The 12,533-nt window shown below is 40.7% G+C and overlaps 1 protein-coding gene across 2 annotated transcripts in view; it reads right to left on the bottom strand.

Moving 5' to 3' along the window:
* Window positions 1-12,462, bottom strand: part of RSRC1 (arginine and serine rich coiled-coil 1) — a 418,914-nt gene extending 406,452 nt beyond the window's left edge. For both annotated transcript variants that reach the window (XM_020989056.2, XM_078147674.1), the window contains exons 1-3: window positions 12,378-12,462; window positions 2,164-2,366; window positions 1,296-1,421 (exon numbers count right to left, since the gene is read on the bottom strand). In XM_020989056.2, coding sequence (XP_020844715.2) covers window positions 1,296-1,421; window positions 2,164-2,357 — 320 coding nt within the window. In that variant the 5' untranslated portion in view covers window positions 2,358-2,366; window positions 12,378-12,462. The remainder of the gene's footprint in view (window positions 1-1,295; window positions 1,422-2,163; window positions 2,367-12,377) is intronic.
* Between the last annotated feature and the right edge of the window lie 71 nt (window positions 12,463-12,533).

The raw sequence follows: 12,533 nt of genomic DNA, 5'->3' as shown, positions 1-12,533 counted from the left end.
TACATAAAATTTAAAAGATCTTGCACAAACAAATCTAATGCAGTGAAAGTTAGAAAGGAAACAGGTAACAGGCAAGGGGGAGTCTTTATTGCAATCTTCTCTGATAAAGGCCTCATATCTCAGCTATATAAGGAGCTGCTTCAGCTATAAGACTAAGAGCCATTCTCCAAAAGATAAATGTTCAAAGGATAGAACAGGTAGTTTTCAAAGGAAGAAATACAAGCTATCAAAACTAATATGAAAAAAATGTTCTGAATCACTAATAATTAGAGAAATATGAATTAAAACAACTCTAAGGCTTCACTTAACCTCCATTTGATGGGCAAAGATGACAAGAAAAAAATGACATGTTAGAAAGGCTGTGGGAAAACACGTACAGTGATTCACTAGTAGTGGAGCTATGAATTGGTCTAGTCATGTGGGAAAGTGATGTGGCACTATGCCCAAAAAGATATTAAATTGTGTATACCCTCCGACCCAGCTACATCACTATTAATCCTACACCCCAAAAAGATCCAAGAAAGAAGAAAAGGACTTATATGTACTAAAATTTTTACAGTAGCTATTTTCACAGTAGCCAAAACTTGGAAACTAAGGGCAAATGAGTAAATAAGTGTATGTAGGTAAATAAGTGTATGAAATGGAATATTATTTTGCCATAAGAAATAATGAAATGGGGGCAGCTAGGTGACACAGTGGACAGAGCACTGGCCCTGCAGTCAGGAGGACGGGGTTCAAATCTGGCCTCGGATACTTGACACTTACTAGCTGTGTGACCCCTGGGCAAGTCACTTAACCTCTACTGCCTCACCAAAAAAAAAAAAAAATTAAGAAATGGACAACTTCAAAGGAAACCAGGAAGATCTCTGATACAGAGGGAAGTGAGCAGAACTGGGAATATAATTAACAAGATGACAACATTGCAGAAAAAAGCAACTTTGAAAGATAATAATAAACCATGAGTCCAGAAGTCTAAAGATCAAATAACCTGCCTCCTCCCAAAGAGGTGATGGACTAAAAATGCAGAATGAGACACAGTTTTATACGTTGACAATGTGACAATTTGTTTTACTGGACTAATGCATGCTTGTTATAAATTTCCTTTTTCTTTTTTTCAATTGTTCAATGGGGGAAGGGAGGTAGATTAAGATTCTAAACCACTGGAACTGAGTGGTTCATAGAAGGTGAAGAGGGAGGCAGTTCAAGGTGAGAACTTAACACAAAAAAAAAATAACACTACCCTATAGATGAAAATAGTGCAACTTGATGTTTTAGGGGGGAAAAAAAGAATCTACCTTCTTGTTCTACTTTTTGACCTTGATCTCTGAGATCTATAGGATTTTCCTCGGCCCCTCGATCTACTCCGACTTCGTTTTCTTCTAGATCCATAAGAAGAGCTACTACTGGAACGGTGCCTGCGTCTGAAACAATTTTACATTGATTATGCTTTAATGGGAATTGGCTGATGATGCTGCTTCTATTGATACGAATAACATAATTCTACAGACTTGAAATATCACCAATTTTTTTCTAATGTGTCCCCTTTCCTTCCAGACCATAGATTCTCCATCAAGCCTTCTTTGAATCATCCACTCTCCCCCCCAACCCAAAAATATACTCTCCCTTCAACCTCTATAGCATCTTTCACATTTCTTACTGAACTTCCAGTACTCTAATTTCAAGCTGTAAATATTCCCTATCCATAGTACCAGAAGACAAACTCCCTGATGGTGGTCACTATCATATTTGAATTTCTTTTTAACTCTCCAGAGCACCTGAAATATTGCTTTGCACACATTAGGTAGCACTTAGTGTTTATTTAACTAAGTAATTAAGTGTTAAGCACAGAGAAAGTACTCCACCCCCCTCCTTTAAACAAATCAATGTATTTCTCCTCTAATACCATTTCTAGTCACAAAACAGTAACAACCAGAAAATATTCCAATTCCAGAGCAGTAGAGAGTCTTTCTAATAATGTCAGCTATTCTGACATATTCCTAGTTTGCAATATATAAATGCATCATTAAAGTGTAATAAGAGCTTTTCATGCTTATGATTTCTAAGACAAAGGTCTGAATTTTTCAACTAGAAAAATAAATAGTCCCAAAACACAACCTGATGGAGTTCATAAACTCTATATTGAATTTCCTCAGCTTTGCTCACCTTCTATCATAAGAATGTGAACGGGGCTGCAGATCCCTAGACCAAGATCTTGACTTGGATCTTGATTTCCTTCCTGTTTTCTTGCGGCTGAAGGTTCTGCTCTCTGAAGAACTACTTGAAGAGGACCGTCTTCGATGTTTTTTTTTCCTCTTACTTCTACTCTCTTCTTCAGTATCTGACGAACGACGTCCCATTTTTATAAGCTGAAGGTAAAATAAAATTATTATTATTTCTAATCAGAAGTGTACTATATATGTATATGTACATATATGCACACACACATATATTATTCTTACAGGTGCTAGATGGAGAAATTCCAGAAGAGTTTTTTGTGAAATTAAAGTCTTACTTTAAAAAGGCTGTAAATGTGCCAGCGTCCTTGATGTGACATGAGAAATAGCTAAGTTATGGTTTTTTGGCATTTCAAAGAAATTGCTTTTAGAATTGATGGCTGATTTAAATTTTCCCCCAAATCTTCAAATGCTTTACAAGAAAGCTAATGCCAGTAAAGGACACTATGGAAGTTTTCTTTTATATCTTAAGCTACATTTATCATCAGAAAGCACGACATATGTTTGGAAGACTTTCTACCTAGTCTTTCCATTTCACATTTTCTGAAAACAAAAGATCTTCAAAACAAAGGTTTGAAGCTAAAAATATTTCAAGTCTTTTCTTCAAAAAATTAAAATTTTAAAATCATTATATTAACTCACTCCCTGTGAGGGAAAAAAAAATTATCAAGAATGCTCTCTTTGTGACCTCCACCAAGTCCTTTCAGCACTACAAGCTTCAATGTCTTCATGTATGAAATGAAGGGCTGGGCTATCTGGTCCCGAAGTTCTCTTCCAGTTCTAAGTTCTGTGATCATTTGAGAACCGTATATACCTCCAGACTAAGACCGGGAAAAAGAAACATTACAGCCCCATCCATATGCAATGCTGATGTTTATTTACACACAAGCTTATATGGATGCCACATTTTAAGAACACCAATAGGACATAAGCTCCTTGAAGTCAAGACCCGTTTCATCACTGTCTCTGCGTTCCCAGTACCCAGGACAGCTCCAGAAACAAAGTCCATGCTTTCTAAAATCTTACGGATGAATATCATTAGGGGGAGAACACATGGAGGAGGCAAGCAGGATAGTGAAGGACCTCAAAATTATGCAACATGAATTCTTCAGCTCGCAGAAAAGAAAGCTTGGGGGGGAACACAGTGATAGGTGTCTTCAACTATTTAAAGAGTTGTCACATGGAAGTGGGATCAGACTTTCTCTGCTCAGGCTGAGAGGTCAGAATTAGTAATACTAACAATAGTTCACATTTATATAACACTTTAAAGTTTTCAAAACATTTTGCAAAGCCCTTTAATCCTCACAACCATCGGGGAGGTTGGTTTAAAGATGAAGAAATCAAGGCTCAGAGCTAAATGACTTGTCGAGGTCACACAGCCAATGTCTAATCTAAAAGCTAATGTCACAGATAATGTCTGAACTCAGTATCCGAGGCAAGATGTGACCCCAAATTGTCTGGATTCCAAGTCCAGTACTCTTTGCAGAGGTAAACTTAAGTTTGATGAAAGGTCAATTCTCTTAACAATTAGTGCTATCCAGAAGTGGAATAGGCTGCCTTCTAGGACAGGGGATCCACCCATACTATATGTTTCCAGGCAAAGGACAGTTAATCACTTGTTGAGTATGTTTTGGGGGGGGCGGGGTGTTTCTTCAAGTTTATCTTGTACTAGGAGGCCACTGAGGTCTCTGGAGAGTCTACAGATTCCATGTCTCTGTGATATACATGAATACAAACACACACACATGTAAATATACAAACATGGAGATATACACACACACACACACACATATACACACACACACACATACATACATACAGAATGTAGAGGAAGCGTAGAATAGTGGACAGAGAGCTGTCCTCAGAATCAGAAAGACCTACATCACAGCACAGCTATGTGATCTTCTATCAAAGGCACCACCAACCTTCCCAGAGAAAGGAAGAAAAGGGAAGGATGGGAAGTGCAGGAGAAAGGATGAGAGGCTGACGACTTATATGTAAGATATCCGTATATGTACCTGGGGAAGGCATGCTACCAAGGAAATATATTATCAGAAAATAAGGTAGGCTGGTCATGTGGCAAGACTGAGGGAAAACAGGACAGCCTGAAAGACAACAGGTCCAGTGGTAGTCACGAAATGTAAAAAAAGGCCTGGAGGAAGGCCTCCAGTATGATGGGTGAACCTCTTCTAAGGATCCTTGGAAAAAAATGAAAAAGAATAGTACAAGATGATTAGGAATAAATAGAGATGCACCTATAGAGTGAATACTGACTGACATCAATAACATAACAAAGCCAATGAATTAATGGTCATTTACTACAAAGGGTAAAAACTGTACTCACTCACATATTTACTAATCTCACAAAAACACGCAAGTCCAAGCTGGATACTGGGATGGTTCTCACCGTACTGACATGAAAACTGTCAACTGGACTCTCACTATTTCCTGCTCTAGACAAAAAAATCAACTCCAGAGGATAGGCCAGAGCAAAGAAGTAGAGGAGAAATAGCATGTCTAATTTTGTATCCTATCAATGATGAGAATAAAGAGAAAGGGGGACATAAAAGGTTCATGATTTTAATTTTAAAGGGCATTAATCTGTCAAAACAGATGAACTGTAATTTATCTCAAGAAAAAAAATCATAAAAAAGACTGGACCCTAAAAGGAACCTAGCCAAAATTAGTCTGAAAACAAATGTCAAAGAATTATGAAAAGCCGGAAAAAGTAAGACTGATCTGTGAATAATCTTAACAAGAGAAAAAAAGCCACTATATACATTTGTTACAGTTAACTCAGTTTTAATTTTTTTTCTGAATAAATACTGTAACAGTGAATCAATGGTAGAAATAAGACTAGATTCAAAAGCTATCTTCTCTAACTGAAAGATGAAATCAGAGAATGTTAAAACTTGAAAGAACCTTAGATCATTTCAGCTAAGCCTCTCATTCTACATGATGAAACTGAAGGCAAATGAGGAAAAACTGACTTACCCCAGACCACAAAGCAACTAATGGCAGAGCCAGGACTTGGACCCAGGTCTTCTGACTCAAGTCAACACTCACAGAAGCATCATGAGGCAGAAAACCAGGAAATCTGGGTTCTAGTCTCAGCTTTGTTCTAAGATCTTGGGCAAGTAATTCCCACCTCTGTGGGACTCAGTTTGTTCACCTGTTAAAAGGAGGGGACTGGAAAAGATAACATTCAAGGTTCCTTCCAATTCTAACATTTTATGATTCTAAAAATTCAACAGTTGTTAATTCTCTGCTTAGACGCAATACAATGTGCTAGCTGTGGAAGGGAGCGTATATCTAATAAAGGGTTAGTCATTCACGTAACTAATGAGAATTCAAGTTCCAATGGGGCAAGTGCCTGGCAGAGATCAAACCAAAAGACATGAGAGGTTGAGGAGGGTAGGCACACGGACAAAGTTTCAGGGAACAGGTAGCACCTGATCTGTCTTAAAGAGGCAAAGATGTAGAAGATGTTGCTCCAGGATGTGGCCTGTGCCAGTGAAAAGGCAGGAAAAAGACAGACAGGATTAAAATAAGGAACAACCCATATTCAAACTTTACTGGGAAACAGTGTACAGAGGGGAACAAAGTAAAATAAACTTGGAAAAATGAAATTCTTTGAATGCCTCCAAGTATCACACTATGCAACTACTTTTATAACTCCTCATTTACTCATCACCTCAGATGTCCTTATGCCTACACACAAAATTGTTAATGCATAACTTATTTGCTCAACATTTATACTTTTACATGTTATTTCCTTTGTTTTTGTCCATGTAACTGTGACCTGCCTTAAATACAAATACCTAGAGAGCACGGACTAAAGGTACCTAACTTCATCTACAAAGGATTGGGCTTCATCATCTCCAGAAACCCATCATTCTACAAGACATCAACTCAGAAACTCACAGCTCCTCAGCACCTACCTCCTGCCCCCTCTGACTGGGATAGGAGAGCTCCTACCAGATACTCCACGACTGAAGAATGGCACCCCCAGAATCCTCATCATTTCCCACCTGGCTACTTTCCTGGACTTCATCATCTCCAGAAACACATCATTCTACAAAGTGAAATCCATTTGGAAACTCAGCCCCTCCTCAGGTCATCTCCCTACTCCCTATTCCCACTTTCCAAGACTTCATCACACTGACGGCTATTTTTACATGTTGCTTTCCCCACTGGGCTGTGAGCTCCTCAAGGGCAGGGGCTGCTTCTGCCTTCCTTTGGATCCCCAGTGCCCGGCACACAGCAGGTGCTTAAGAAAATGTTGTTTGACCTTTGATTCAGAGGGTCCCATGCCTGAAGAGACAAAATAAAAGCTCTCTGATTGGATAACGAATTGAGCATAGGTTTCTCAAGAGTCCCATATATTATTTTCTTGTCAATTTAAATTGACCACCTACAAAGAGAACCACCAGTGCAGATAACCCAACCATAAGATGACTGCAGCCGCCAATCTTTAGCACTGGAAACTTGAGTCTCCTGCATAGTTCTTCATGGGCCGACCTCACCCAGTTCCTCATACAAGAAAACAAATATTGACTACTGATAACTATTTTAAAACTTTCAGATACTACCTCAAAAAAATCACAACAGACACTCTCCCTATGTTACCAGGTAAAAATATGAAGCCAAAATGGGACCATCCATAAAGAGAGACTAAAAGGCTTCATGACTAACGTCAATTGCATTTTTGTGTCAGGCTTTCGGTCCTTTTCCGGTTTTGAAGACCTTTTTGGAGGCTGACAGCTGTCCTCAGTCAATGAAGACAAGTGTTCCCAAGTAGCACAGTTGTTTATACTTTCTTCAACTCATCATGTATAAAACTGAAATTATCTTGTATGATAAATCTACCCTTCCTGTCTTCTTTATTTCTTTTCCCGATTTTTCTGTTATCTCAGGCTCTTTGACAAACTCACCTGTACATGTCCAATCAGTTACTATATCCTGTCATTTCTATCTCCCACTACGACTACCTTCAGCTTTTCATCTCTAAATCAGAGGGCTCAGATCTGACCCATACCTGAAAAAGAATCCTTCTACAATATATACTAGTGGTCACTGAGGTCTGTTTGAAAGGCCTCCAGGAAGAGGAATTCCATGATTCTGCCCTTTGTAGGTCTTCCCAGATGATGACCCATCTGTGTCTTTGCCCCTCCATGACTAATGGGGTCCACTGCCTAGCAAATATCATAAAAAGTCCTGACTGGCATTTCAGGTCCTCCACTATCCCAGCTCCAAACTACCCTCCTTCACATATTCTGTCTTTCAGCTAAATTGGACTCTTCTCCAAGCCCCTTTCCTTATCGTACTTTCCCTACTGACGCCCATCCCCATGCCTGGTAGTCTCCCTGAAGCATGAAGACCTAATTTAGGTACCACCTTCTCTTCATGATACAATATAACCCCGACTGTTCCTGGGCAAAAGCAATCATTTCCTCTTTACATTTCTCCTAATGCTTGGCCTGGCTCTCTCCTTTTCACTTATCTCAGTAGCTCCTCCATTACACTTACTTGTGTACTTGTCTTCTCCCTATTTGCTGGCAGAAGTAGGACTAGTGTCACACCTATGGTCATATCTCCAGAACCCAGCACTAGGCCCTGCACACAGCAAGCACTTAAATATCTGTTGAGTTTGTTGCATGAGTCACAGGGTTTTCAACTTAGTAGTTACTAAACTGAAGCCAGATATTCCCATAAACAAAACAGTATAAAACTGTTCCAGAATGGTTTTTCACATAATACAGATACTCGAATATAATTTTTCAATCTTTGTGTAACATAACGATCCTGTCCTATCACTAATTAATATAAGGCACTTCTTGTAAGATTAGATGTGACTCTGATTCAGTCACTTCATGTCTGAGTCACAGGCTCCTGTATATGATACTACTAACCTCACAAGACTCCAACGTACATAAAGCTGTTTATAAACTAAAAAACTGTGGTACTGGAGAAAACTTTTGAGAGTCCTTTAGACAGCAAGAAGGTCAAATCAGTCGATACTTAAGGAAATTAATTCAAGTTATTCACTGGAAGGTCAAATAAATACTGAAGCTAAAGCTTAAATACTTGGCCACATAATGAGAAGATGGGACTCACTGGAAAAGACCCTAGTGCTGGGAAAGATTGAAGGCAAAAAGAAACGGGGAAAGCAGAGGATGATGAGATGGATAGACAGTATCATGGATACAACAAAGATGAACTTGGGCAGATTCAAGAGATAGTAGAGGATAGGAGGGTCTGTCGTGTTTGGTCCATGAGATCACAAAGAGTCAGACATGACCACAGAGTCACCTACTGGTCAGCTTCTATTATTCATTAAATCCGTGGTTAGAAAGGCCCTCCTCAGAGTCTCCTCACTCATCTATACAATACCACCACTAGTCAAACAGTTGAAGCCTTCAAAACTTGTGACCAAAGAAGAATGGCTGTAACCTAAGAAACGGCGAAAGTGATGATTTCAAGGAATCCTGGGAAAACATGTATGAACTGATACAGAGTGAAGTGAGCAGATTTGGGAGAACCATTTATACAATGACCAGAACACAGTAAACACAAACAACTCCAAAAGATTTCAGAACACTAATCAACACAATGCTCAACCAGGATTCCAGATCAGCCATGATGAAACCTGCTACTCACCTGACAGAGAAGAGATATGCTCATGGTCAAAACAAGACATGCATATTTTTCAACAGTGCCAATGAGAGGATTTGTTTCACTCAACTATGCAACACAAGGGTTTTGCCTTTTTTTTTTTTCAATGACAGGAGAAAGCAATTTTTTGCTCATTAAATAACTTTTTTTTAATACCTGAACTCTAGACTTGTGTATGTCTAACTGTTAAGCTACAGGAACGTATCATCACTAATGATTCTAACACTGAAATAAGATACTATCAATCAATCAGCAAGTGTTTATGAAGCTCCTTCAGTAAGCCAGGCCCTGTGCTAGGCACCAGCAGCCCTACAAAGAATGAAATAATCCCTACTCACATGGAGCTTACACTCTGATAATAAAAAGTAGACATGTATGATGCACTTTTCAATTCAAAGTTCAATGAACCTTGCAAAGAAAACTTTCTTGTGTCCCCTGCTCAAGGCCAATGACCACAGCAACTGCAGAAGTCAAGAACGCCTGCCTATTCAAGTGTCTCATGGCAGAACCCTCCAAGAAGGGCATGGCACAATGGACAGACTGCTGGATTTGGAGGGGACAAGGTCAACTCCTGCCTCTGATACTTGCTAGCAGTGTGACTAGGGGCAAGGCACTTCACTACTCACAGCCTCCGTCTGATGCCCAGTCCAGCTCTACATTTATAGTCTTAGAAAATCAAGGAGGGAATGCCAACTTTGCTGGCATTAAGAGAGGCTCTGTGTCCAGAACAACCAAAGTGGCTGTCCTGCTATTTTCAGCTCTGGTCAAACTACACAGGAAGTACTGTGTCGAGTTCTGAGTGCAAGGTGGCTGTTGACAAGCTGGGGTAGATGAAGGCCCAAACTTGCAAACAGGAAGATCTGAGTTTAAATTCTGCCTCTGAAACTTACTAGCTGTGTGACCATGGGCAAATCATTTCACTTCTTGACACCTGTTTCCTCTTCTGAAGGATTTGGATGAATTGGATAAGATTGCTAAATTCCTTCAAGTTCCAAATGGTATGTATGGTAGTATGGTAGCTGGAACACACTAACGGCTTTATCCATACTCTCTCTAAATCAGAGAATCCTACCCATTTGTAGTCATGGACCCTTTTGAAAGTTGAGCAAAGCCTATGGACCCCTTCTCAGAATTATTATTTTTTTAAATTTATAACTAATTGTTGTTGTTCAGTTGTTTCAGTCATGTACAACTCTTCATGATCCTATTTGGGGTTTTCTTGGCAAAGATACTGGAGTTGTTTGCTATTTCCTTCTCCAACTCATTTTACAGACGAGGAAACTGAGGGAAATAGGAATAGGTGACTTGCCCAGGGTCACACAGCTAATAAGTGTCTGGGGCCATATTTGAACTTAGGTCTTCCTAACTCCAGGCCCAGTGCTCTATCCATTGTGCCACCCAGCTACCCATAATTTACAATTAAAGGAAATGCTAAATTTTCAATTAGCGGTTAGTGAAAACAAAGAAACCATTTTTGTTCCCACCCAAGTTCACTGTCCCCCTCAAATCTATCCACGGATCCTTGGAGAAATCCAGGTTAAGAAATCCAATCTACACTGATGCTCTTATGATCTACCACCTCCCATGGGAATCAGTGGATTTGGACTGGAAATCTGGAAGGCAAATGGAGGAGACAGATGGATCTGGGAAACAGCAAAAGGGGCATCAGGGTCAGTGATCATAGCCCTGGAATTGCCTCCCTCTCCCTCATCCAGCTGCTGAGAACAATACCTGGGATATGTACTAAAGAAAGGTAGGGGGTGGAGAGAAGTAAGTAGCAGAGACCTGTTGGAGTGACTATCTCTACATACTATATCTATACATTATACATACACACAGTCATAGATATATATCCTTATACATACAATACTCTCAAACATATACTCACACATCTACACACTCACATGCTCACATATATATGCGCACACTCATCTATAAGTATGTGTGCATGCACATGTGTATGTACATGTGTACAGAAGTGTGCCTGCATACCTCTATTCACACTCAAATATTCTCACACACTGTTCTATATACCTATACCAAATACACTCAAATATATTCAGTCTCATACATATACCTCTTTCATGAATACATATACACACACACTCAAAACACATACACCCAGACACACATTTAAACATACATACTCACACATATGTACATATGTACACTCATAAATCCACATACTTTCATGGCAGCTAGGGGGCTCAGTGGGCCCATTGGGCTTAGCATCAGGAAGACCTAAATTAAAATCCTACCTGAGATACTTAACAGCTGTGTGACCCTGGGCAAGTCACTTAATATCTGAATGCCTCAGTTTCCTTACCTATAAAATGAGGATGATAATAGCCCCTACCTACATAAGATGAAAAAATCTGTGAAGTGCTTAGAATAGTGCCTCGCACATAGTATGTACTTCATACATGCTTGTTTCTTTCCTATAGGCACACATACGTTCATAATACACCTAACATAATCATTCATGTCCACTCACACATATACTCACATATGCGTACACACATACTTATACAAACATGCACAACCCCCACTCTTAATGCATAATAATGCAAATACTCTCACATATACACACAAATATACATTCATACATAAACTTACACAAATACACTCTCAATCATATACACTTATATATCACCATCAAGTACATGCACATTCCTGCTCATACACACACATATTTGTACATACACAAATATACCCTCAGAAATACATCCCTTCATACATACGCACAAACACACATACATGCACACAAACATACATATACGCACTTATCCACACATACTGGTGCACACATCTTCTCCTACAAACATACCTCATACACATACACTACCAGACACATACACACACATACCCCCAAATACTCCTGCATATGCTCATATATATAACATATGTACACTCATACATACACATCCTCGTGCATATATACCCTCAAACACATACTCATACACACATACTCGTGCACACACCTGCTCACACACACAAACACCCTCACACACTCCTGCACATGCTCATATACCTATAACATATACGTACACTCGTACATACACATCCGCGTATATATATATATATATATATATATATATATACCCTCAAACACAGGGCATGTACACTCTCAATACAAACTCACACTCATACACATACAGCCTCGCACGGTCACACACGAGGGCCCTGTCAGGGTCCCCTCCGCCCCCGCCCCGCCCCCTCCCCGGGCCACGGACCGGCGGCGCGCGTGCGCAGAGCGCCCCGCTTCCTCCCCCTTCTCCCGGACGCCCGGTGTATCCACACTACCCCGGGGTGGCCGGAGGGCAGAAGAAGGAGCGGGGGATCCTCTCAACGCCCCTCTTCCCCCCCCTTCCCTCCCCCCTCCCCTCCTCCTCTGCGCGGCCCGCCAGGCCTCGGCGCCCAGCTGCCCTCAGGCCTCCTCTGCTGGCCGGGCCCGGACACGGGGCTCACCTGGCTCTGGGGCCCAGGGCCGCCACCTGGGCCGAGAGTGCGGCCCCTTGGAGCCGGAGCCGGAGCCGGAGCCGCAGCGTGGACGCGCCTCCTCCTACGCCGCCGTCGTCGCGGCCTCGAGCCCACCTCAGTTCAAGCTCAGCGCCTTCCGGGGCC

This window comes from Phascolarctos cinereus, unplaced genomic scaffold, assembly GCF_003287225.1.
Source record: "Phascolarctos cinereus isolate Bilbo 61053 unplaced genomic scaffold, phaCin_HiC Scaffold_7;HRSCAF=346, whole genome shotgun sequence".
In the NCBI taxonomy this organism is placed as follows: Eukaryota; Metazoa; Chordata; class Mammalia; order Diprotodontia; family Phascolarctidae; genus Phascolarctos; species Phascolarctos cinereus.
Note: the sequence above shows the minus strand (reverse complement) of the source record. Positions and strands in the feature narration are given on the sequence as shown.